This window comes from Grammomys surdaster, unplaced genomic scaffold (assembly GCF_004785775.1).
Source record: "Grammomys surdaster isolate TR1022 unplaced genomic scaffold, NIH_TR_1.0 224, whole genome shotgun sequence".
In the NCBI taxonomy this organism is placed as follows: Eukaryota; Metazoa; Chordata; class Mammalia; order Rodentia; family Muridae; genus Grammomys; species Grammomys surdaster.
Window position 1 is genome coordinate 7,624,927 of NW_021604669.1, and position 27,668 is coordinate 7,652,594.

General features: G+C 45.3%; 2 protein-coding genes across 5 annotated transcripts in view; one reads left to right on the top strand and one right to left on the bottom strand.

The window, feature by feature from the left end:
- Positions 1-27,668, top strand: part of Sla (Src like adaptor) — a 72,001-nt gene that overhangs the window by 21,564 nt on the left and 22,769 nt on the right. Inside the window, exon 2 of one of the 2 annotated variants that reach the window (XM_028773220.1) lies at positions 18,657-18,914. The gene's annotated coding sequence lies outside the window, so the exon portion shown is untranslated. The remainder of the gene's footprint in view (positions 1-18,656; positions 18,915-27,668) is intronic. The other variant, XM_028773221.1, reaches the window with a different exon arrangement.
- Positions 1-27,668, bottom strand: part of Tg (thyroglobulin) — a 174,413-nt gene that overhangs the window by 17,256 nt on the left and 129,489 nt on the right. For all 3 annotated transcript variants that reach the window (XM_028773217.1, XM_028773215.1, XM_028773216.1), the window contains 2 exons: positions 4,689-4,853; positions 3,483-3,650 (listed from right to left, as the gene is read on the bottom strand). In XM_028773217.1, the coding sequence (XP_028629050.1) occupies positions 3,483-3,650; positions 4,689-4,853 (333 nt within the window). The remainder of the gene's footprint in view (positions 1-3,482; positions 3,651-4,688; positions 4,854-27,668) is intronic.

A 27,668-nucleotide genomic window follows, 5' to 3' on the forward strand; every position in this document is an offset into this window, starting at 1 on the left:
GAGAGAGAGAGAGAGAGAGAGAGAGAGAGAGAGAGAGAGAATTCCTGTACCCACCTCTTACTATGAGCTGCTAGCAAGGATTTGATACTGCTGCACCAGGGCTCATGCCAGCAACTTGGCTGCCAGGTGCAGCTTTCCAACTCTCAGACATACCCCCCCTCCACAGGCCCCCACTGCACCTGCTCTTGAATGAGGCCAACTCCTAGCCAAGCCCAGGGCACAAGAAAGCTATACTAAGCTTTGGGATTTTTCTTGTCTTCCTCAGAGATGCTTGGAGGGGAAGCAGAACTGTGAATCTTGGAACAAAACTGCTTTTGATAATGCAAATTTAATCTTGGTTAATGCAGACAGACTGTCAACTTCAGCAGTCAGGCGGAGGGAGGGGGCTAACTCCTCATCTCAGAGACCAGTGAAGAATTTCAATAGAATGCTTCGACTTCTGAAATAAGATCGTTCTAAGCAAGCGGAGGCTTTCTCCCTTCCTAGGCATCTGTGTGGCCCCCATGCTCTGCAGGTATGTCTTTGGGTGTCATGAGGACTCCTTGGGGGGACCATGGTGGCCTGGGTGGCAGGGGTAAGAGTCTTTAGGATTTGATGAAGTCCTTCCCACCCACCCTCGTTGGTCTAAGGGTATTTGGTGGTCTGTGCTGAGGGGATGGTTAGTCCTTAGGTCTGAATGAGGGTTAGGATGCACCTATTCCTTCCCTGGATGGTGTGTGTTTGGGGGCTTTTCTCCAGCTGCCATTTCTGTAGCTGCTATGAGGAAGAAATGCGTGTGTCTGTTTTAGTGTCTGTGTGCACTTTTGCTGTGATTTGGAACACTGGCCCGAGGTCAGACAATTCAGTGGCTCTAAGTTCTTTGTATTTCTTCTTGGTACCAGGGCCGTTAACTATTTTACTAATGAGTTAAGTATACAAATATCTATCATTGATTCAGGTCCAACTGTTTTCTTGACAGTGGAGTATGTGTGTTCTCTGGGCATATTCAGCAGGATCTCCTTGAAAATTCTCCCAATTTGCAGATAGAGAAACTAAGTCTCAGGTTCTGGGGAAGGCAAATGCTTCAGACTACAGTCAGAAGACATCCAGGACTTTCTCCTGTTTTTCTGACAGAAGGCCAAGGAAGGAGATCTGTTCTGTTCTCACTCATTTGTCACCCAGCTGCAGTGCCACTGTGGGTAACGCTCCTCACCCTACCTCTTGTCTTCAGGGCTGTGAGGCTCGTCTCTCCACATAGCATGCATATATCCATTCCTACATGCTTGGCTTGTTGATGATCTATGTTCTGATCTGGCCATTACCTCTTAGCGGGCAGAAATTCAATTGGCAGTGATGTCCACCATAACCACCCCTACACCTGGAACACCATAAGTTGACTTGTCCACTTTCACTAGCAAGTAGGTGCAACTATATATTCCTGCTGTGTACCCTGCTCAGCTAGACATGCTGATTTTCTGGGTTTATGGTCTCAAGAATGACCCCAAATAAAATAAGACCTGTGAAGCTTGAGGAGAGAGAACAAACAGCACATGTTCTAGGAGAGGAAAGAGCACACATTACACCCTTAAGCCTAGCTAAGGAACATCGAAGACATGAAATTGCTATGGCCATTCAAGGTGACCAGGGAGGACATAAAAGGGAGTAAATTCAGATTCTGTTAAACAGATCTCTGGGGCCCATGATCAGAACACAGCTCTGACTCCTGGAGAGACGACTGGCTGATAGAAGGGTTGTAGATTGAGAGAAAGTGAGACGAATGCTCATGCCACCATTGCTAAGCTTGAAAACTGGCATGCCCTGGGAGGATTGTAGTGGGTATGTGAGTTGGAGTGTGGACACGGGTGGCCCCAGCAGTTCCCTATGAACTAAGGATGAGGAGCTATAGGCATCTAAGTAAAAATGGTCAGCAGTCTGTTGGCTCTGGTAGCAGTCTGGGCTCAAGCAGGGGAAAGTCTGAATGGATAGCTAGTCTAGAGGTGTATGCTCCCTCTCATCAGGGACTGGTATAGAGATCAGGGCTCTGGGGTTCTATCAAACACTGCTTCTATCATTCCATCTTCTAGGCAAGCAGTGACCAGGTATGCTCAGCAGACACGAGAGTCCACAAGAACTCAAGTCAGAGACAGGTGACCAGAGAGACAGAAATGGGTGACCAGTGAGCAATGTTCCAAGGCCTAGCTACCAGTGGGTGGGGGTTGGAAAGGCATGAACATGTGCCCTGGCTTCTCTGTTCTGGCCTCCAGGGCATGCAGACCATCCCAGCAGGGCTGGTTTAACAGTGAGCCTCCTGCCATATGCCGCCATGTTCCTTTATGAGTGAACAAAGGGAATTTTACCTACACCTTGGATAACTCAAGGAGAATTGAAATACTACTGCACTGGGGAAGGATTCCTGGTCTGCTAGTCTGTTGGCAATGACAGAAAGTTCCCAAAACACCACTGAAATGGTGCTAGGGAGGGCGAGCCCCCAGCAGCCACATAGGCAAGCAGTCTTCTTATGCTTTGCTAGGATAATTGAGGAATTGGACCTGCACTGAGCTCATATCTACCAGCAGGAGGCTACCTCTGTCACTGGTGGCAGAACTTCAACTACTAGAGGTGGTGTAGGAAGCACCTACTAGCATGGCCCTCACCTCTCCATGTTCCCTGTCTGAGATGAACTGTAAACTGAGAGTCTGATAGAACCTCTTCCTCCTTTCATGACTGAGAGATAGGATGAGTATTCAGCATGTTTCCAGAGCTAGTGTTATGAGGACAGTGTCTCTTACCCAAAGACCACATGTGTTCTCACACAGACAGCAGGGAACAGGTTATATTCCATGTGACTTATCGTGTTTGTGGAGAGAACAGAAGCAGAGATTAAGCCATTCTGCTTTACAACTGAGGCAGATCAGTGTTAACTACTTGGTGTATCTGTCCACACTATGATTCTCTCATGAAAAAATGCACAAATACATATGTTTACATGCATGCATATACTTGCTTCTTAAACACGAGTGCTAACTCAACTCCATTTGTCTCTACATTTTTGCTTTCAACTTAGCAGCCTATCACAAGCATCTCTCAAGCACACGGAGAGATCAGGCTCACGGTTTTAATAGCTTCATAATATTTAGCAGTTGAGTGTATCTTAATTTAGTCAACCAGACATCTGGATTTCTTCCCACTTTTTTTCCTGCAACAATTAACACATGTTGTGGAAGGGCTGCACTTTTTGCTTATGGTGAGGTGTCCCTGAGGCTGAGAACTGTTCAGCTTCTATGCTAAGCTCTTCGTGGTGACTTATTCACAGCTGCAATTCATGGGTATTAGTCATCTCTTGTAAGTATCTTAATTCTGACCCCAACTTCCCCCATGACTACCTTCAGGCTCCTATAAACTTGGTACACAGTCCTCTGTCAGCTAGAGAAATAGTCAGTAGTTCCTGACCTAGTATTTCAGCAGAAGGCTGCAGAGGCCTTGCCCTTCTTCCGTTTACCTACCTTCACAGCCTTTGCCCTGTTGATAAGCCCATCATCCTGAGAACCTCCTATGAGTAGATCCACCTTAACTGGCAGAGGTCTCTTCAACCTTCTGGATGGAAGTTCACGTAGGTACTGGCCATCGACCACAGGGCCCCAGTAGTGGAAAGGGCCACTCACAGCCAGGAGCTGCAGGGTGAGAAAGAAGGCCATGACTTGTGTGCAGTTTAGTTTCCTTTAAGAAAACTGCAACTTCAGTGTCAGCTGTGCAGCTGAAGTTGACAATTGTAGCAAAGAGGGACAGAGATCAGAAAAGCCCCTGTGGAAGGAACTCTGCAAGATGGAACCTGGTTCTTCTTTACCTCGGGAGCCCCATAATTCTGTCTCATACTGCCTCACAATCTGTCTTTGTAGGACTTTTATATTGCTTTGCTTAGTGGGATCTAAAATATAAATGCTCAGGTTCTAACTCCAGCTGGGCTCTAATGGAAAGCAAGGGTCAAATGAACAGGACAACAGGCAACCAGGACACACTTTGACAGTGATAGTGGCTAGGCAGCATATCCCTTCCCTCAGCAATTCTTAGCCCCCAGGAAACCCTCCCAGAGTCCCTTGGCTGAAGCAACAAGAGGTTCCCAGGCGGAACAGGAAGAAGAAGAAGTGCTTACAGTCAGTGTCAATAGCAAGTGACACTAAACAGCACAGCCCATATAGGTGAAGAGAAGGACAAGACTTCATCCACATCTTAGGGTCCAGATTCATTATGAGGATCAAGCCTGCTCAAGCCTCCTTTACCAACGTCAGAGGCAACCAGAAACTCAAGCTGAGAACAAGGTCTTTACTGGTAGAAATGGATGCCCAGCTGTTGATCTAAGGGCCTGTGATCTGATCTTGTGCCTCTATGGTCCTAGCATGGGGTGTGACCCTTCTCAAGTTCTATTTCATTTCATCTCTCAACTCTGTCTCCATTAGAGGTTTCACTGTGTACATAAGACATCCAAATGACAGAGAAACATGTCTTTCAACAGCAGCCTTGCATGTTCCTTTGTAGCCTGTGGCTCCTGTAAGGACTGGGACTCGGGAGACAAACTTATCTTTAGTTGGTCATGCACTGAGTGTGTAGCTTGGTGGAGATGATCATCACATCTCCTTGTTAGGCCTTGGCCTTCCATTTGTAAAGACAAGAGACTGTCACTGTCTCTCCCCAACCTGCATACCAGTGCCCACCTTGGTCTGAGCATCATTGAGAATGTTGGCAGGCTTCTGGCGGAGGCAGGATACCACTTCCTGGATGGATGAGGTAGGGCATCCAACCTCCTTGGCCAAGGCTGCAGCTTGCTGTTGGGCCCTATCTGGGCTGATAATTGCAGCTGGGGACAGTGCAGAGCCTCCCTGGAAAAGAAAGAGCAGGGGTTGGGCTGACAGTCTATACACCTTTGGCTGCTGCTTAGGACCCTCAGGTCTTAGCAGAGTCCTGCAGCTTCTTCCATAAGCAGACACATGGGATTCTTTGATATCCAACATGTATGAATGTCAAGGTTGACTTATGCATAACAGTATGCTGTGTAAACTTGAACAGGTCAGTGCAAAACTTGGTTTCCTTATCTGTGAAGTAAGGATGCTATCTATGCAGGTAAAGAAGTATATTGAGGTCAACGGTGATAGTTCTGAATACCGACTGGAAAAGCTTCGGGTAAAAGCACTATGCAAGATACAGCTATATCTACCTCCTCTCCTTAGTGTGAGCTCCTTAAATAGCAAGGTTTCCTGATTCTAAGATGTAGTTGAATGTGAAAATAGAGGCCTCCTGGAAGACACCATCATTCCAGGTTTCACAGAGGTATATAAGGTACAGAGAAGTTGGTGCCTGGTCAGACATACAACCAGACAGGACACACCTAGAACTCAGCAATCCTGTCACTGAGCCTCTGCAGGTTACTTTGCATGAGTATGAGGATGGGACACCTGGGATTATTTCTCTAGCACAAGTGGCCAACTTCTCTGAGGAGCCCATTGTTAATAAGAGGTACACCAGAAAGCTAAGTGCAAGGGTCAAGTACTCAGTCACTGTGAGGCAGACTCTCACACATACCCGAGAGGCTTCTGATGGGAGAGTCTTATACTTATACCATATTGATGTCTGCTTCTTTGTCCTTAGAGGGACCTGTGACCAGAGCCTGAGGCCAAGCAAACAGTGGGAAACTCATCAGAGGAACAGGAAAGACCACAGGGTGGGCAGAAGGGGGGGGAGGAAGAGGACTGAAAGCCTAGTAGCTATATATAGCCTGATGACCAATCATCAGTGCTTCCATCATCTCTGAATGGTACAGATAAGGCCAGAGAGCCTGGGCTGCAGACACAAGATAGTGTGAGGCAGCAGAAGGAGGTTTTGTCTGTGTTTTGTATACCAAACTCAGCCTGCTGGTGCCTCCTGCAAGATGTGCAAAATACACTCCTCTGGGCATCAGCGTCTACAAACAAGAGAGGATCCGCTAGGCTCCTCAAGAGGATCAACAGAGGTACAGGTCAAACGTGCAGCCAGCCAGGGCCTGGAGTGCAGAGATGATAATGAAGCACAGTGGGTGACTTACCCTGAGTGTGTGTTTTACACCCTTGATTTAGTTCTGTACATAAATCAACCAAGTGGCTAGCTGTTTTTGAAAAAACACTTGGTATGTTCTTGGAACAGAATTGTACTCACACTGGAGGTATTCACACTTCAGCCCTGTCTTCTGTGCTGCGGTGTGGGGGTGGGGTGGTGGCAAGTAACCCTAGCAACGGTTGTCAACCTTCCTACAGCACTGGTTCTCAACCTTCTTACTGTCGCAACCCCTTAATAGAGCTCCTCTTGTTGTGGTCACCCCCAACTCTAAAATTATTTTTATGGCTACTTCATAACTGTAATTTTGCTACTGTTGTGCATAGTAATATAAACACCTGTTATGCAGATGTTTTTAGGCAACTCCTGTGAAAGGGTCATTTGATTGTCACCCCCTTCCTCCCAAAGGTCCCACTGATTGAGAACCAGTAGCCTACAGGAATGCCTGAGGACATGAGGATTTCAGGGTGGGCCTCTGATGTTTTCAGTATTTCTGCTAGCTATAAATAGCTGGGGTTCTTGATATGCGGAGGAAGTGGGTAAAGGCGTGGGCTTCACTGACACTGTAAGATACCTTAGAGAACTTTCCTCTTTCTTTTTGGTGTGATCAATCTTTCTGAAATCTTGTTCGTTGTGGAAAATCAGCAGTTAAACAGGCTGTCCCCTCATTGGGGGACATTTATTAGGACTTACAGCTGGTGGTCCTTGATGATCAGAGCCTGGCGGGGAAAGCCTGAATTTAGAGGAAAGGGACTAGACCAGAATTCCAACTCTGTCACTCTGATGGTGTTGTTCAGAAACTGTGACTTCAGTGTGCCCAAGAAGACTCCCTCTCAACCGTCCTTGAAGAAGTTATTATCTGACAATGCAACAGAGGCACATTTTTTTCTGTGTGGCAATCTTGCTGTCCCAGGCATGCCCTGTTGCCCTTGCCTTGAAGAACAATATTCTTTTGCAGGAAGAGAGTCCCGAGAGGTCTGCTCTATCTCCTTCCTGTGCCTCAGTTCTTCTTTACTTGTATCCTTGCTGTGAGGTAGAAACTCCTCAGGGAAGGAAAAGCTGGGAAACCCACACCTACCCCCTCACCAGTCAGTGGCCAGGTTACATGGGCTGTGGCCGCCTCAGCTCAGAGACAGACAAAAAGCAGAAGAGTTAGGTACACTTCTGCATATCATATTCAGAATAGCCCATGGATCCTCATTCTAGAGGTGTCAGGAAGTTGGCAGAAGTGAAGCTGTGCACTCCATGACTCACAGCTGGGAAGGGACAAGCATGAGGTACATCCCAGGCAGTCACCTACAGCTCCACACTCTAGCTGCTATGCATTAGCAGGCTAGTTTATGGCCTTGGTCCCTACCCTGAGAAGCAGGGCCAATACCCAGTATGCAGGCCTGGCCTTATAAACAGACTGAGGTTTTGGTTCCAGTGAGGCCTGGTATTTTGTCAGTTCCCATTTTGCATGGAAGGGTCCTGTGATCAATGGCTCTGAAGAAGATACGAAACAATGATGCAAAAAAAAAAAAATCCTTCTACTGTAATCAGGACGAAGTGAATGTGAATGCTAATTATCAAGAATGGAATTAACTATGGGTTTCTTTCCCACAATGCAATGTGTGATCCAGCTTCCTGCTGAGAGGAAGCAGATATGACTCCACAGCACTGAAACACCCTGAGGAGCACTGCCAGCTCCCGCTGAGTTATGGGCTCCAGTGAATTCAGGCATCATTTGCTACTCAAGAAAGATCCACCTAAAAGTATTTTGAGTCTAATTTTATGGAAAGAATCTTATGTCCTCAGGCTGGTTTTTAAAATGCAGACTGGATTTACCAGTCTACACATCGGAGTGACCCTCCGCTATTGGGATCAGGAAAAAGGCTAGAATTCTTATGCACGGAGAACTCCAGGGAGGGGGTGCAGGGCATCTGTATGCTTGTAGAACTCTGCAGAGAGGCAGGACTTCAGAGGACTTTGAGAAAATGAGCAGAAAGGGACACTGGACTGGCAGGTGACTACTCATGGGGGAGTGACAAGGATGGCAATAGGTTGGAAATGTTGAAGAAAAAAATCTGGGGTCTAAAGATCCCAGCATCTCTAAAAAGAGCTACATATATGTTAAAGGAGGGAGCCAACACACAGAATGGATGGGGATATAAGTGGGCTTTCTAGGAGGATGAGAGGACTCTGCATAGAAGATGCTGAGAAGATCAGAAGACAAGTCAATGACAGCCAGGTGAGAGGAGTCACCATGAGCAAACGGGCCCTAGGGTGCAGGGCAGGCATCTATAGCTACAAGAAGCCCTCCAGGATTTTGGACAGATTTTAAGTGTTTAAGAATATCACTGCCTACATCTGTACATGGTCATGCTGAAATGGCTTGAGCACACAGCAGGCCTTTGAGCAATGACTGATTATGAGTGCCTCAGGGACATGGGCTACTGAAGGCAGAGCAGTGAAGTGATTTTTCCACCACTGGCCTAGAGCCATATGTAAAACACCCATTTCCTATAGACATGTAGGGCAGAAGTGAACTGAGGCAAAGGGCAGGATTCTGTTTGGTACTCTTAGTGCTAATGGAGCTGGAGGAGCTGGAGGAGCTGGAGGAGCTGGAGGAGCTGGAGGAGCTGGAGGAGCTGGAGGAGTTGGAGGAGCTAGAGGGAGCGTCTGAGGCAGGAACCGAGCCTAGGCTTCTGAGTGGACCAGGGAATCTGAGTAGAGATCAGAGCCAGAGAGTGTGTCCACTGCTCCATGTCTTTCTTTTCCTGGAAATGCACCCAAGCCTGAGCCTGTCACTGAATTCCATGGACACTGGAATTGAAGTATGCTTCTGAGAGGCAAGGAGAACCTGGAGACAGACCTAGCAACTATAGCAAAGAGACTTTCAAAAATGGTTCCTATCCAAGTCTGTGTTAACATTCTCTTATATGCCTTTAACCCAGAGTCGTCTCTTTGCTTGATTCCTGGGACCATGAGTCTTACTGTAGTCTTTAGCACTTCAGTTTTGGAAAAATTTAAACATGAGTACTGACAATAGTTAATGTAACTTCCATCTTGAAACTATAACCTACAAAGTCATAGATCACTTCTCTTTTCTTTTTCTTTTCTTGGAATCAGTGTTCTTGGTTTTACTTAGGCTATGGGACTTGGGTGGGAAGAGTCAAGGTGTGGCTTACTATTGCTCAGTGTCCTTTGCCTGTCAGATGGTAGTGATCTAATGTGCTCTTTCTAACAGGAACAGAGTGGAAACTGAGGCAAACCAAAACCAAGGGCACTTTTGTATGTAGAATTTGAAGGTCACTAAGTGTACATGTACATGTGTGTACATATGCATATAGTCACATGGAAAGTAAAAGACATTCAGCCTTCATAATCAGCCTCTTAAGAGCTAGGACATTAATTTATATACATTTTTATTCTGTGATCTCAGCAACAAACCTCTGCAGATTAGCAACCCCTACCCACTTTACAGATTGGGAGAACACAGTCCAGAAGGAGGAGGTGAGATGTATGAGATCTTGAGACTTGTAATAACAGTTCAAGTTTAAAAGCCTTTAGCTTCCCCCATGATCTACCGCCTCCCACTAAGAGCAGCTTCACCGTATCACAGCACTTCATGAATTCTCTTCTCATTATGAGTGGCTGACAGGTGGCAGCCAGTAAGGAAGAGGCTTACAAGGGTTTTCAGGGAGCAGGGAGATGATATGGGATCTTTCTTCCCCTGTGTCAGTCAGGTGTGCATGACGGAGGCCAGACTTACGTGGGGCTCTGTAAAGAAGATTCTTGACTACAGACTGGGAAGGACACACGGACAGAACACTGTCCTCTGAAGTCTCTTGGCAAACGTTTACAACCTCTCTGCATTCTGCTCAGTACGGACCCATTAGCTACGGAACCTCTCCTAAATACTCCAGACCCTTCTTAGAAGAGAAGCAAATACTATTTATTCTGATGTTCTTCTGTATATGCCCCACTTCATCCCTAAAATTTCCATAGATGCAGGAAGAGCATCTAAGATGCTCTTGGTACCCAGCAGGAGAGGCTGAGACCCAAGTATTTTTATTCCAGTGTGCTTTTCCATGACAACGCACTGCTCCAGTAGTTGGCAGAATTCAGGTGAGATTCTTAAGCAGTCTATTCCAATTCTTCACCCTATTACCTGCCCCTACTCCAATATCGCATAGCTATTTCAACTTTACCAATTGCCAGAGCCTCACCCACTCCTAAAGGGCCTGTTGTAGAGTTTCACCAGCTCCTTATAATTTCAACAGTTTTATTGTCTCCATGACTGTCACTGCAGTTGCAATCAGAAAAGCATTTAGGCCATATTTTAAAAGCTGATTCCACACTGTAGTGCAACTGATCCTTGCCTTGGGACAGCAGTCATTTGCACTTGTCACATGAATAAAGCCACAAGTAAATGGTATGCCTAAGGCCACTGAAGGCCACTTCACAGGGAAACAAGTGGTGAGGTGGGACAAAAACTCATAGGAGCAGGGTCTGGGTGAGGGGACAGGCTCCAATAAAAACCTCAAAGACCCCAGTGACCCCTTCCTGGACATTTGTTTTGTGTGGAAGTTGACACGATCAGTGTGGGCTTTACCCCTCCGGAATGGGATTTGCATTTATTCCTCCACATCTCAAAGACTTGACAAAACACCCGTTGCCATCTGTTAAACATGTCATGTTTAATTGGCTCCATCACCTACTGACTGTCAGAATCCATTTAAGTGCATGGCAGTTAAAAATTACTGACTTCCCAGACCAAGGTGTCACACTTGAAAAATGCCACCTTACTGACAGCTGAGGTGGGATGTGTACCCCATCATTAAGAAGACTTAAAGTACAGCCCCAGGACCTGCCTCCACTGCTGCCAAAGAACACTTTCTCCACACACATGGTCCTATACAGCTCTTCACAGCTGACTTCAGAGCAAGAATTTCAAAGTATCCTTCTTGCTTCTTCCTGTCATTCATTTCTGAGTCTAGCTATCCATCCCTGAGACTGCTGGATCTCTGGGTGGCAAGGGGGAAGCTAAACTGTGATTCAACACTTTCTGTCATTGTTCAGTTTTTAATACTTTTCTAGGAAGGCCTAGCCACATGCCACTTATGGGTAGCTGTGTAGGAGATGTACATTTTCTTAGTTTTACAGTTGGGATCTGAGATTTGCTTGTCTGTCTCTTAACAAGAAGACTATGACTCAAGATACAAAACCTTTTCTGCCCTAGGAAGTATATGTGTGGAGCATGGTCTGATGGGACAATAGGCCTTGGGAATATAGAAGAACCAGCTGGAGCCTGTTGGAACTGTTCACAACTTTAATGACCTATCCAACAGACTGGAGGTAATGCTGGACAGAAAGGCAGAGGTTACCTAGAGTGGGTAGAGAAGATGCCCTCCTCTAACAGGGATATCTACACGCTACAGGAGACAGAATGAATGACTGAGGGAGACTGTCTCTTTATTCCTGCGGCTGTCTGTTGAGCCATTGAATTGTAGCCTGTGGTTCTAGCTTCCTGTGCCTGTTTGAGACATCTGTCCCCATAGTCTGTGTGTTCAGATGGGCTTGGCACTTCCCTGGCAGAGCTCACTTCCTCATTTCATGGTCTGAGCCCAGCTCCCACCAGGATGAGGGCACTGAGAGTCTCCGAGCTCCCCACTCAAGCAGAGTCTTACTTCAAATGCTACCCTGGGCAGGCGTGTGGTCTCTTGCTAAGGCTATGATGGATTCTACAAGAAGAACATACATAATTTTGCACCTCCATGTTTACTCTATCCTTGAAATTTATTTCCTATCATGACATTCAAATCTGTCAGATGAAAGCAAGTATAAATTATTGTTATTTTGAAGAGATATAGGAAGATTAATTGGAAAATGGACTTTCAGGTTGGAGGCTCTTTTAAAAACCTTCTCATAACACGGCAATTTCTTTCTTTGTTTATTAGTTTCTTCATCTGTTAAATGGGTATATAACAATGTCACTAGAGAAGCATCGAGAGCATGGCCTATGAGGCCATCAGCTAAAATTCAAGTCTAATCCTCACTGATGAGGCTTCAGGATTTTTTGGGGGCTAGCACTTAAAGTAAGGGTAAGAAAAATACCTTACTTATATATTTGTTAGAAGAAAAATTTTAAGGCATCATGAAAGGGCTTATGAATACCAAGTTTCCTGTAAATAGTACCAGCATTTTCAGATAATCTAAGCAATAACTCAGAATTCTTGTGAAAATCAAATGAAATCACAGGTATGAAAAGATGTAATCTATAAAAATTCTCCATATAGACGTCTACTATTGATATTCCTATTGATGCTCAAACTATAATTTTAAAATGGTGGACAATTCTCTAGTCCAATGATTCTTAACCTATAGGTTGTGATCCCTTTGGGGTTAAATGACTCTTTCATAGGGATTGCCTAAGACCAAGACTAAGTCTGTGTTAAGACTAAAAGGAACAGATATTTACATTATGATTCATAACAGTAGCACGATTACAGTTATGAGGTGTCAACAAAAATAATTATATGGCTGGGGGCCACCACAGCATGAAGAACTGTATAAACAGGTCACACGTGTTAGGTTGAGAAGCACTGCTCTAGTCTAACAGAGGTGATTAGCATTAGAGTTTCATCTCAACCGGGGCTATTTCCACGGTCTCCCACTGCTGTTGCAATTAGTCATGGATCAGTGCATACTGAGCTGACCCTGACTGATAATTTTACACCTATCCAGCTGGTTCTGCCTGGGTGTCAGTGACTTAAATAATATCAAAGTCAGCTTCGACCTTTCTTTTCTTCTGACTATAAAATCTTGTCATGCGGAAGTGGAACATCAGATATCCTAGGAGAGCATGAGGTGGGATTTCTGTAAGTTTGATAATAATCCTTCTATGGATCTGAGTCTCATTTTGTACTGTTTGAAACACCCAGAGGTGTCTGTCCAGTTACTTTGGCATGGTTACTCATGAGATGAGGGTACTGGGGCAGAATGATGCCAAGGTCTTCCTGGGACAGTCTCAGGAAGCTGAGCACAGTGGCCTTATCACCAGCCAGGCAGCCAGCTGCTTCGAGATCCCAGTACAGGTCTTTGTTGCTGCTGGGAGTCACTCTATTATGGGGCTAATTCCAGAAACTTCTGCACAAAGATGCCCCAGGGAATCCAGAGTAGCAGAACATGATTAAGGCCTTAAGGTCTTTAGAGATCTGGGGGAAGGCAGCTTCTTTTCTCTCTTTTTGAAACTCATTCCCTCAATCTTCTCAGCCCCTTCCTCCCTGTGAGCATCGACTTGTTCTACACGGACACTGTATCACACTGACTGCTTACTGTCCCTGCCTCTTGGAACTGATGGTGTCTGCAAGTCAGGACTACAGAGCTGGAAACTGGTCTTATTAGACACGCTTAAAAAATGCTGTCTGTGAGGCCCAACAACCCCCAGCATTCCCTTACCATGAATGCCCTTCTCATGGGAAGACGTCCTAATAGCCTTGTTCTTAAGATTTCAAAAACATTTTCAAGACTCCTGCTTAGAAACAATCCATTTCCTCTTTGGTATCTGTCAGTATTCATCTTCCAAATAGGATACCCACAGACAGTGTGAAGGGTCTGGAGTATGCATCTATCGATATTATTTAAGAAATGTCACTTTTTTAGCTTATTTATATACACGTACATATTTGCTGAGTTAGCTATGGAAACAGTTTATGACTATGAGTATCCTGATAAATCACTTCCAGCTTTTTGCTTTAGGTACATGATCCAGAGTTAGGAGTGACTAATCAAAAGTTAAAGAGACACTGGGGAAAAGATGGGAGCCAGGAGGATACCCTCATCCAGGGGTTCTGCTCTGTTGATAGTAGCAGGCAAGTCAGCAAACCATTTGACCTTGGATAGGTACAGATTGCTATGGCAACTGTTGGGCTTCAGACAGACACCACCATCATGGCTACCATCCTTCATCCTTCCTAATGCCACATGCCATAATCCACAAGACCCTGGTTGAGTATTCATGGAATGCCCAGGACTATAGGAATAGGAACATTATTGGAAGAAGGGGACACAGACGGGCTTACTCATTAGCCTGTTCTAGTAGATTTGAGCAGGACAGAGAATGAGTCAAAGAGCAAAGGTAACTGTCAGTGGCCAGTACTGCCATCATTTTCAGCTCCAGACAAGACAAAGATGTAGTCATCCTACAAAAACAGGATTTGATAAAGAGGTGCAGAGCAAACATCCCATGAGACCCTCAGATGTCTAGCTGTATCAAATTCTCCAGCTTTTCAGGGTCTCCTGAAAACATCAACCCCTGGTTAGCCTTGATCACCAAAGCCTTGCCAGCTGTTTCTCCTCATAACCCTCTACACCAGAGCCCCCATCATGCTGAGATATTCTGCTTTTCTCCTGTCCCCTCTTCGACTCAAGGTTAGCTCTAGAGGGTTGATCAAGTGGCAGCCCTGTCTCTCCATAGCTTTGCCCTGAACTACCCCACAGAGGCTCCATCACAACGATTTCAACAGATAAATGTCTGAGTCCGATCTAGGAAAGATGGTGGCTTTTAGGCTAACACATTTAGAAGTTAGTAAATCACTCATGTGGAGCTGAGAACCACACAAGCCCTGGAGGCACATTAGTGAGTTTAATTGAGCAAGGACAGGACAGGATTCTAGTGAGTCAGGGTACTTCTGCAACCCTCCTGAGCAGAGTGGGCCATAGGGATGAACTTCTACTTTTTTTCTTTTGCTGAGGAACTAAAGTCACAGGAGTCTTCCTGCAAAGACAGTGCCTGATGACACACACAGGTTTGGAAATGGTTTTCAGATCTCCCCACAGGCCACTTCTCTAACACGAAGTCAATCCCAAAGCAGAACTAGCACCTCCTGAGACATAGAACTGCCTACCCGTCCCACATGAGAAAGACAGGCTAAGAGGAAATAAATACAAATGCTCTTGTTCCCCAGCCACAGTCTTTTTCCTGCATTTATTCAATGGATACTTGTGGGCCACCTCTTCAGGGTAGGTTCAGTGGCTATGTTAGACTCACTGCCTTCAGTGTCCACATATCAGACCCAATTTGGTTTGTCCAAGGATCCACATAAAAGGGTCTTTGATATTTTCATAGCACACTAGTAAATTTATGTATACTTCCCCATGAGTCCTCACGAGCAAGAAATATTATATTATGCTCTGTGAGAGTCTTAGAAGTCTCCACAAGGTCATATAGCCCTGCCTTTAGCTATCTGGACTCCATCTGTTGATGCCTGTGTTGCAAATACAGCTCCTGAGAGTGTCAAAGAGGGAGTTAGGGGAGCTCTGAGATCTACAGGGAACAGGTGAGCTCTGGGTAGCACAGGAGGACTATACATCTGCAGGAGGAAGGATGTCCCCACAGGTAGAAAAGGCATCTAAGTGCTTTTGAACTGCCTAACCTAGTACACTAGTACCTAATTCTTTTTACTGAATGGACGCTACCTGGCTCTTAAGCTTGGATTCCTCATCAACTATATTTCTCAACATTTATGTGGAAAGAAGGAAAAATAAACCCTGAACTTTCCAGACTTGGGACCTACTGATAGTCTCACATGCCTGCCAGGAAACACCAAATTGCTTTACAGCATATCTCTTGCTGAGCCCAAAGCCTCCAGGAGAACTGAATCCAAAGAAATGAGCTTTGAATTGTTCCAGTTAGAAGGCTGCCAGCTCCAGCTGGGGATTGTGACAGCTGACCCATGACAGGGGATCTTGTCCCCTTATAGCAAAGGTAGAAACCACACCGCCTCACTTCACTGAAGTGATCCTTGGCTCACTCATGGCTAACAGCTTGCCTTCTCCCTGTGGCAGTTTATCTGTGGAACTGATGGCTAATTAATTTGCAAAGCCCTCTGGAAACCTGACACAGATGGCTTGAGTGCCTTTGTGGACCTAAATTATGACCTCTTGAGAGGCAGTTGTCATTTGCTAATATAGCTCAGACTGGCTGACCACACACACTTGAGGCTCCTGGAAAGCCGACACCTACCTACCTTTAGCTTCTGTGTTGACTCCAGGCATTAAAGACCTTGAAGGAACCTGCACTGTAGAATAGCCTTATTCTGCTAAATCTCAGTGCACTGTAGAGCTGGAGCCCAGGAGTCTTCTGGGTTGTTCTCCAGCTCCCGCCCTTTTTACATCTGCTTTTAGACTATGGATTTTAGCAGATGCACCTGTCTTCTTTACTAGATTATAAACTCCTCAAGGATGAAGATGAGTGGATCTAGCTATGTCATCTTGCTGTCTACTCTGAATGGGCATAGAAGTTTGCAGTCCCACCTAGTGTTCAGCATCAGGGAGTGATGACCCATTTTGTGCTGGATCTGGGCAACTGGAAAGAACATTTTACTGGGTGTCCCCTTGTAGACATGGCCTCATGTTGCTAGTACACGGTGCTGAGCACACACAGTGCCTGGCACATATGGAGTGCTACAGCAGGCTGGTGAAGGAGTGAATGAATCTCAAAACGCATGCCTGAATAAATGACAGTGTTCTCATAGTCAGTGGATTAGGGGAGGACGGTGGATTACTGCTGAGGTACAGTGGGGGAAGATAGACCACAGAAGGGCATTCTGGGCACTTCCAGAGGAGAAGAAGAGGCCTTTGAGGCAAATTAACATGGTTTTCCTCTGAAGGACCTCTGTCCTCCCACAGGCTTTGACCCTGTGGAGTCTGAGTTCAAGACGGGGATTCTACTCATTGCTTCTCTCTCTCTGCCACTGACATTCCTCAGACTTCCATATTCACAACAGTAGTTTCTTCTATGTGAACCTCTCACCCTGGCTTGTTCTGAGCCTATCTGACACCTAAAGTAACAACTCAATGACCCCCCACATATACCTTGTCCCCAACCACCACTGTCTGTGGACCTCTGCCCCAGTACTCACTGCATCTCCTTTAGAGCAGCACCATAAATGTGGGCTGCCCTCTAGGTCTCTACCCAATGGCTCTGATAAGCAAGGCTCAAGGAGGGCGGGACACCATTGGTTTAATATCTTGGTTGAATCACAGTGACTGGATGAGCCAGCCATGTTAAATGAAGAAATGCCAGTGATAGGAATGAATTCATTCAAGCAGGAAGGGTACTGCATTGGTGCTAAAAAGTTGTCCCCCCCACTCCTGTCTCTCTGAATGTCCCTCCCTCTAGAGCTCTGTCACTCCTCGGTGCATGTGGGGAAAGCCCCACTTCAGCTGATTACACTTGCTTGCTCTTCCTCACTGAGGCCACTTCTACAAAGTTCTTAAACCATCTGCCTGTACCTTCCCAGCATGCTCTGCACAGAGCTGGCTTTTCACAAGCCAGCTGAATCTGTCTAGTACACAACAAGTACTAAATTTAGATGCTGCCCCACTGCTTGTAATTTATATTTGCAAAGGACACCCAGCAAGGTTTCTAAATGACTCTCTTGAGTTTCTGCATTGGACTCGTTGGGTGGGGTCCTTGGGTCACAGGCCCCAGACTCTGCTCTGGCTCTGTGGAGGCCAGCTGTTGACTGTGGGAAATCACAGAACTCTCTGAGGGGTTTTCAACTTTGGAAATGGGAATGGCAGAGAGCAGCTTGTGGGCACTATTGTCTGTCTTTTTCTCATTAGAAATAGGCTTCTCTCCCACACAGCAGCACGGCCATAGGTTTCCTTGCTGCAGACTCGCACATTATGAAATGATATTTACTGCATATATAACAACATATTATATAAAGTCACTTCATATTTTAATTTCACACCATGGGAAAATTTGAAAGAGAGTAGTGTGTGCACATCCACTGTCATCTGAGTCCTCATGGAAGTTGCCTAACTGCACTCTCCCTCCCCCTTCCTCTTGAATAGCTTTGTTTTAGTGAACTGTTTTAGAATGATACTCCCTTAAATATAAGTCAGCACACATATTCCCTAGAGCCTTCTTCCATATAGCTGTCTATCATCATTGTGTCGTAGAACACTGGCCACCTTGTGACAATCATCTGTGTGGGCCTGGGTGTCTCTCCATTTGACAGATGAGAACATGGAGGGCTCCAGTTAAAATGACTTCTTCAGGGCAACCTGGTTGCTTCTGGTACTTTCTCCTTAAATCTGGGCTCCCTCCAGGATCACACCTTGCCCCAATCTGGCACCACTCCCTCTTTGTCTGTTAAGCTCTGTCTAAAGAGCCTTTTTCATTTCTTCTAGCAGTGCCTCATGGAGGCAGGTTCTGTGCTCAGGCACGCTGCCGGGAAAGCTCTGCTATGCATAGGAGTAGCTGTCCCTGTCTTCGGTCCCTGGCAACTGAAACTGGCCTTTAGCAGAGCACAGCTCCAGAGACTACTCTGGGTCCTTTCTGTAGTGACTCAAGAGAGCTCTAAAAATGAAGAAACTCTGGAAAGAAAAGCTGCAGTGAGCTATCCTCAGCCTCCTTGGGCCCAGTAGGCTCTGGGGATTAAATGAGCAAATTCACAGCTTCATCTGCCTTTTAATTAGAAAGAGAGAGGGAAAAAAGTGTGTTTCTATAAGCCCTGGCCATTTACAACCAAGCTGGCTACATTCTCAAGTGCTCTGCAAAGGAATTAACACATCCCTTCTCTTCCCCATCGTCCTTGCAGAGAGAAGTCTGCTTTGCGGGTTAGTGAAAACAGGAACCTGCCCTCCTACCAGCCCCTTGCCTTTGCCTTCCTTGTTTCAGCAGAGGAAGTGTGAGGCCCTTTAGCAACTACAGCTCTACAGTCTGCTTGATAACATGGGCTTTGCCTGCACTCCCTCCAGAGCCTGTGTGACCCACTCAACCTGGAGCAGCAGCAGCTGATGGAGAGCTGGTGATCCATTGACCCTCTCTCAGGAGAGACCATGTTCTGCATCTGAAGGTATTTATGGAACTGTGGCTGGGACAGGGACAGGAGAGACTTTAGGAGCCCTCTGGAGATACAGCTGTTAAGACTGGGCTTTGGGGGAGCCAGCGAGGGACCCCTGAAATTGAGCAGGGAATAGTCCTGGTGAAGAACTGCCTCAGCACTGTGAATGCTCAAAGGATGCTGAGAAAGTCCATATAAAGGAAACAGTGCTGGACCAGGGGTGGTGGGCAGCCTGTTTTCCTGCCAGGGGCAATCTGACACAAGAGACAGCTAGGATGTGACAGCTATGTCGCCTTGAGCAAGTCACCTGGAGCAAGTCATTTAAACTACTGTAGACCTCTGTGCTCTTATCTATGGAATGGAAACAATGCTGCCTATGTCACCCAGAGGTTCCTTAGATGAACTAAGGTAGCATATGCACATGACCAACATAGACCCAGGCACACAGTAGGTGCCCAGTGAGGGCTGTCAGCCAGACATATGTCTAAAAGTGCAGAGGGCCTTGGATGGCACTAGCAGAGCCATTCGGAGGCTGGTAGTTAGAATCTTCCTGGGCAAGGGATACAGATAATTGACAATTATCTAAACAGGAAGTAGGCAGATGGGAGACAGAGGGCTAAAGAGAATACCAACATTCTATGCATATAAATTCTGAAATCGTGAAATGTTATAAATGAAAGAAATGTTGGAAATTCAGAATTCATGGCAATGTGCCATGGTGCATATTAAGTGGGTACCGTACCTGCATATTGAGAGAAACTGGTATCAGCATAATCTGGGCTGAACCTTCAGAGCGGCCTGCCTGGGGGGCTCTGAATGGAATCTTAACAGATAGATATCTGCTGTGCAGAGTGACTGTGATACATATAATAATAAGTTACTTTCAGTCAAACTTCAGAACAGCACTGTCAAGTCTACAGTTGTTCTTTGCTTTTGACTAGTGAAAAAGGAAGCTCAGAATGTTTAACTGAGGTGTTCGAGTCATCTAGCTTGTTGGGAGATGCAAGCAACTAAGAGCTCTAAGCGCCTTCATTGGAGAAGGAAGAGTCTTGGTGTGTGCAAAGGACTACAGACAAAGGTTTTGTTGACAGTGGTGCTTTTGTATTTCACATCCCATGGTCTGCAGATTGTCCTTTTGAGGGTTGCTAGAAGATGCTGAGTTGCAAGGCTATTCAACTGAGCTGTGTTGCAGTGGGAGGCATGGGAGTTCTAGCAAGTTCTGTTGGAACGTATTTTCCAGTTATAGGATGCTATTCAAGATCCTTAGCACACTCTAGAAGTGTAGTGATAATTTGTGGGACAGCCACACTGAAATCTACTTGGATATCTCCGTTTTAAACAGATTTAGGATTAGAGTGCCTAGGAAGGCATTTCAGGTTTGTCACCAAAGGACTATGTGCCTCTGGGCAAATTCTGTTGCTTCTCTGAAATTCTGCTTCTTTTTTCTTTTGTCAGAAGAAGCTCAATTTCTGTGATGTTTATAAGACGTGCACATTATATGCAGCATGTAGCTAAGTGGCCGTTTTAATACCATTCCTAGCCAGGTGAAGCCTGCCTAATTATACAGATATTTCCAGCAGAAAATGTCTAGCCATAAATATGGTAAATATGGTAAGGTCAAACTATAAAGCAAAGACATGGGGCTCCTTCTTTCTTTTCTAAAGACAAATTTCTGCTGTTGCTCCTCTGGACAGAAGGAAGATTCATCAGTAGGTGTCTATCTCAACAAATGGAACTTGTTCCTAACAGAGAGAAACCTCTCTGTGTCTCTGGGCTGGGGAAGCTGCAGATGACATAATGTCCTTAAATTCCTAAGTAACTTATTTCAGACCACCTTCCTCTAGCTTATAGACTCATAGAGATGGTTGAGTGGTAATGTCTTATTTCCTATTAAGTAGGAACTTATTTACTACAGTTCTGCCATGAACTTGGATAGAAAAGTCTCATTAAGAATCTTCAGCAAATCAGACCAAACCACTTGTTAGTCACCTGAGGGGTAGACATATGGGTACCTCTTGTTATAAGTGTCTGTCTGTCCATCCATCTATCATCTACCAACCCACCCACCCACCCATCTTTCCATCCATCCATCCATCCATCCATCCATCCATCCATCCATCTTTCCTTTCCTCTTTCCTTCCTTCCCTCTTTTCTTCATTTGTTCATTCGTTCCTTCCTTCTATCCATCCCTCTACCCACCAATTCATCCATCCACTCATATGTCAATCTACCTACAGTATCATCCACCCATCCACCTACCAGTATATCCATCCATTCACTCACCCATCCTTTCATCTATATATCTGTTCCCTCAGTACACACATACTGGAGTCATACTATGGGGCCAACTTCCTTCCTCTCTCACCCCAAGCTTCTGAAACGGAATTAAGTACATCATGTCCCAACCACTTCCTCCCATCCCAGAGTGATTCAGGAAGGAGCATATTTGACTACAGTAACTCCATACATACAGTAACTACAGCTATACACCTGGTATCAAGGACATAGTGTCTTACTTCTGTTGTTAGCCATGGGGAGTCTCAGTTCTCTAAGCAGCAGACAGCTTTGGGCCATGCTAGAAGGCTGGGTATATGTGGTGGGCAGATGAAGTGGAAAAGACTCAGAGAGTCTCAAAGGAATGTGACAATTCTTCTGGCTAGGGTTCCCCTACCCTAAAAGCAGATATCTTTCATACCAGACCAAGAATTTTACATTCCTAGCAGAATTTACATCTTTACTTATTACACCTAATTATTGTGCATGTATTAGGCACCAGATATGAAGGATCATCCTTTCTGTTTTAATTGAGAGTACTTGTATTTATCCTGAGAAAGTTGTCCTGGAGTGGTATTGCTTCAGGCCACACACTGCCATTTGGTAATGCTCAAGGGTATCTGAGGTGGCAGCCAGCTTTGGAGGTAGAGGTCTGGGTTCACTGCCTGCCCCTACTTCTGAGTAGCTCTCCAGTACAAGATAAGTTGAGCAATTTCTCTTGTCTCAGTTTCCTGAAAAATGACAAAAGTCTGAATTAAACATCACATGCCACATGGATTTGTGAAGGTCAAGGGAGATAGTATTTTGAATACAGAGACATCAGAAGTCCTCTGTGTATGTTCACTCTTGCCCATAACCAGTCTTGCTGTGGGTTAGGCCTCTGAAACTCATAAGCATCCGTCTCAGCCTGTGATGAGCACAGAGTGTCCTCCATCTGGTCTGCCTACTTTTTATGAAGTAGCAGATGGTCTATCAAGGAAGGATAGTGGCTTGCCCACCACCGGTTTCAGCTGGCCCACTATGGGTGCTAAAGATGTAATGAGTGGAAAGTAAAATTCAGGGGAAACTAGTCTAACTCATCTTCATGACAGAATTGTAGTCACCCTTCAGATGATTTCACAACAGAGTCTATAGTACTCTGAGTCCAAGAACCAGATCTCTGGTAAGGCACTGTGCAGTGGGAATTGGTTTCCCTGTGGTCAGACACAGCAGACACAGCAGGCTTCCACTCCTTCTGCAGAGTATCTCAAGCAAACCAAGTTCATAAATCACTGGCATGCTCCTCTTCTGGGATCAACATGACTGACAGAGTTAGAGTCAAGAGTGAGCTACAGTATGCCCTAAAAGTTGACCCCTTCCCTGACTTAGGTTCCTCATTTGTCACTTGAACTCTCTGGGTATTTTAAGCATAATGGAGTCCTTCCATACAGTGGCTGCTCATTGAGCCCAGTGTCTCTTTTCCTTTGAAAACTAAGGAGTATGTCTGCAGGCAGGAGGGCTTCCATATAGATTGATAGTTAGGAGGAAGGTTTGTTCATTCATTGGTGGGAATATAAAACTGTCCAACTGATATGTATATCAATATAGAGCATCCTCAAAAAGATAAAAGTGTAACTATACCTGAGAGTGGGCCCAAGGACTCCAAGTCAGCAAATAACATGGATATCTGCATATCCATGTTTACCGCAGGAGTATACACAATGGTCAAGACAACAAGGAACAAGCCTAGATGTTTGTCAACAGAACAGTGAAGAACATGCTGTGTACGTCCATTCATCCACACAACCTACAGTTTTATTCAGCTGTAAAGATGAATGAGATTATGCTATATTTGGAAAATGCAACTTGAGATTAGGATATTAGCAAAATAAGCCAGACTCAGAAAGACAAATATTACAATTTTCTTCTTGTGTGGAATCTAGATCTCTTTCTCAGTCTCTCTCTCTCTCTCCCTATCTATCTATCTCTTTTTCTCTCTCTCACTCTGTGTGTGTATGTGTTGTCTCTCTTCCCCCTCACAACACATACCTACACATGTATACCCACACATGTGCATATATATATATATATATATATATATATATATATATATATATGTAGGCCATGAAGGTAGAGGGGACTATAATTGGAGAAATGAAAGGAAAGGAGAGGGTAATAGAAGTAAATATAGTCAAAGCATCAAAGCACTTGATATACTTCAATGGATGCAGTATGAACCAATCACACTGTATAATAAATATATGCTAATGAATTTTTGTCACTTTTTTAGGCTGTTTCAGCTGCCCAGTGCTAGCTGGTACTGCTTGGAGGTCCACTGGGCTTACAATCCAGGGGAGGCTTACAATCAATACTAGGTCATAGCATGACATTCTACATCACAGAAGTTGTCAAACACTTCAAACTAGAGAATTTCTCAGCACTAATTGCTAAAGATGGCCAAGAACTGCAAGTGACTCTGGCTGGCTGGCACACTGTGGCTTTTGTTTTCATCTGCTTCTGATACCCTTGAGGAATATATTCTTGGGCTGAGAGAGAAAACAATAAAGAAATCAGTCAACAAGGGGACAGTCATGACCCAACACTCAGTTAACAGCTTAGAGTCAGAGTCCAGCTTGAGGCAGCACCCAGAGCAGTCTCTTGTGATGGTTGTCCTGGACTCTTGTGAGAGAACATCTGTCTGAGTCCTACTTGACCTGAGATCCTAGCCAGGCTGACTCATAAGGATGGGGCCATGATCTGTGCATATTACATTGAGCAGATCTCAGATTTCTATCTTGATGGTAAGTTTGTGAGTAACAGTGAGTCACATGCATGAATGAGAAGCAAAAAGAACTTTTGTTTGGAAATGTGATGTTGTGAAGAAATCACAGCACTTCTAGTGTTGGGTCTCAGATTCCTGTGCACATGCTAGCATCTCCCTGAACGTCTCTCTGGCTCCTTCTCCTATAATTGGACCTACATTTCACAAATCTCCATGTGAGATGAGAAGTCAACAGCAACTTGCCTTGATCTTCTTTGTATACTAAACTCCTGAGAAAATTTCCTTCAAAAAAAATGTGTTCAAAACAACAGGCTTGAGCCATATTGGACTAGACATGTTAAATGCTTCCCACGTTATAAGGCATTGTGTAAAGAAATGCCTATAATTATGCTAAAAAACCATGCAATCAAGAAAAAAGAGTTATGTTTGAAGTAAGTTTTAACTACACTCATAGCTATCTGTGGCCTCCTGCAGCCCATGAGATATGGATTGACATGCCCAGAAGGACCCCAAGTCATTCTCTCAGCAGGAGTTTTATACTCAGGCTGTGAGTTAGGCATAAAATGGCTGGATCCCAGGTTACCACCATGGCTGTGTAGGTTTTGACTTTACTTGGTGCCCTAGGAGACAGATGTATTGGTCCAGCCCTCTCTGTGCAGGAAACAGAAATGGACAGCAGGACTGAGCAGTGAACAAGGAATGGAAGGGTCACAAGGCAGGCTGCCCTGGTTGTCTTGCTACACCCATTTGGGGTGAGACACCTGCCAATTGAGGCCAGGATGTGGTGGGGTGCCCCAGGAAATCCTGCCAGATTCTCAAAGGAGGCCCGGCACTAAACCCCAGTGACAGCTCTTATTTTCCCTGAGGCAAATTGTCAGACCCCAGGCATCACTGAACAAGTCTCAGGTAGATCAGTCATGCCTTAGGGATGGAGGTGGGGTAGACGAGGCAATGCTGCCCAAAAAGGGCAAGTGATTTGCTCAGCTAGCACGGTGAGTTAATGACTCTGGCACACCAAAGGGCCTGCTATTGGCACTTTTTTGGCTACCAATCATCAAACAGGTTCATTCTTCCTTTATTTATTCATAGCAATTGATTTCCCAAACAACTCTGTGGAGCATACTTTTGTATTTCAAATTGGGAGACAGAATAGAATATGGAGGCCCAGAAGAGGAGAAAGAGGTGTCCTGAGGACAAACAGCCAGCAAGTGGGGACCTGAACTAGTGGAAACCCTGCTCTGCATACACTCCTGTGGTGCTTTGAGTCTGGACTGGCTTTGAAGCACAAAACAAATTCATGTACATAAGACAAGAGTGGAGACTCCTGAGATGTGTATATCAGAAACTTATGCATCTGCCTATGATATCACTTGTACCCAGAGAGAGTCCTTGGAAACTCCTGAGAAAGTTTCACGTGCTATGCTGATATACTCAGTGTATGCAAAGGCTGGTTTCATTTTAATGAAGTTGATCACTGTGATAACTGCCCATAATCCCAGTACATCGGAGGCTCAGGCAATGGATCAAATACTCTAGGCCAGCCTGGGTGCAAGACGGCATGTATACCATTAGGATAGTCAACATTTTCTCTTCTGTTCTGACCTATGGTGCTGCAGTTCTGAGGGCTGGCAAGTCTGGAATTATTTTCTCATCTTCCCCCTAACTTAAGGTAGCATTACGCCTTCACTGATCTCTCTTTTGTTCCTTCTCCTTCACACAGTGGGTTTCCAGGCCTATGCTTCTAGTAGTGACTGTGCTTTATCCAATAGGCCCCTTGGACTTCATGTCCTTTGTATGAATAAATGGTTCCCCTCAAAATTTATGATTGCCAACTTTGGCTGCATGACTGAAGAATTCCTTTGCTGTTGTCTTAGACTAGGAAGAAGAATAGGAGGCTAGCACAAATCCCCAGAGGCAGAAAGAGTGTGGGCTTTGGAGCCAGTAGATCTGCTTTGACCTCTGTGTTACCTCTGCCTAGTCTTGAAACCTCAGAGCATGTCAGGCATAGTTATTGGAGTACTTGGCCCTATGCAGAACAGAGCAAAAATAATCTGGTGGTGGATGTTTCATGTGTCACTGTTGTGGTTAGAGATGACATATTGAGTGGAGTGGACACAGAGGCTCCTGACTAGTGGTCTCTGGCTCCGAAACCTTAGAAGATGGCCACAGGAGTGAACTTATAGCTGTCATGTTGTAGAAGAAATAGCTTACTCCACAGGAAAGGTTGGGCTCTTAGGTTTTACATTCATGCCTGCTGTGTCCAAGGCTCTTGTGTGACATCCAGGGTATACCTCTACCTTGCTCCTGGTTGAAATTCTTAATGCTCTTTCTCTTTAATGTTCTAAAAAGGGTACAAATGACCTCCCTATCCACAGACAGACATGGATAGTACATGTACCATGTAGGGATACCATCAGAGCAGAAGTCAGACCCCTAGCACTGATGCAGACCCATAGTGGAAGGGGCTGAAGCTGAATGGACAAAAGACCTGCAGAGAAGGACTGCTATATACATAGACATTTCCCTATGGCAGTCCCACCAAAGACCTGGGATATTTCACCCCCCAGCCCCGAAACCACTCAAACATTAGGCAGACATACATTGTCCAATGCCATCTAGAGGACAGCATGGTCACAGCAGACAGCATGCTGTCTGAGGTCAAGAAAGATGGAGTTTCTACATGGGAACCCAAGGAAGTTGGGCCAGCCCCTGACCACCCCTCTTATGATAAAAAAGAAGGGTCTGCTCTCAGGGATGCTGGTGACAAGGTAGCCTGGCACGTGCCACCTACGTTTCCTCCATTCCAAAGAATATAAGAACAGAATTTGTACTCTGTCCAGTGGGATTTCATAAAAATGATGATGGCTCTTTTCTCTTATTAATAATCTTCCAAGAGCCATAGAGTCTTGATTGCTAGAATGAAGTGGGGTTAAAAGGCTCTCTCTCTCTCTCTGGAGATAGCTACTCTCTTATTCGTCTCATTTTTCAGAAGTGGAAACTGAGGCTAAAGAGCACACAGAAAATAGCTTTCATGTCAAGACTAGAGGGAGGTGACTAGCCACCGCAGTCCTTCCACCTGGACACGGAGGAGGAAGCATTCCACAGAGAAAGTGGGGGTGGGGAGAGGCAGAGATGGGCAGAGCCAGTGTTAATTAACTCAGCTCTGTTCTGCCCTTTTCTTATTGTTCCTAGAAGCAATTAGTCTCTTGCACCTCTCTCCACCTCTAGCCACTATAGAAAACTGTCACGATTAAATCAAATTGTTCGGTTATTTCCTCGGGGAGGCCCTAGCTCTCCTCCTTCTGGGTATTGTCACTCTTCTCAAATAAAAGCTTGGAAGTGGTGACTTAACTCCTTCCTGGAGGCTCTGTGAAGTGGCGCAACGCTATGAGGCTATGGGGATGACATGAAGCTGGTGGCTCAAGCAGGATCTTCAGCCCTTTTGTCAGGAGAAGGCAGGAGAGGATAACACATCAGAACCAGGGAAGTGAGGTAAGAGCTAAGCCCCAGGCCTAGATCCAGGCTGCTCGTCCTGTGCTCCTCAGCTCATGAGTTTGGGTTTGTCTCTGTGTGCACTGTAGTTTTCCTATGTGAAAAAATATACATTTGCAACTTTCCCTCCTTCCTTTTGTTCTTCATCCCTTTCTATCCTCCTCCTTTCTCCTCCCTCCCTTCTTCCATGTCTCTCTCTCTCTCTCTCTCTCTCTCTCTCTCTCTCTCTCTCTCTCTCT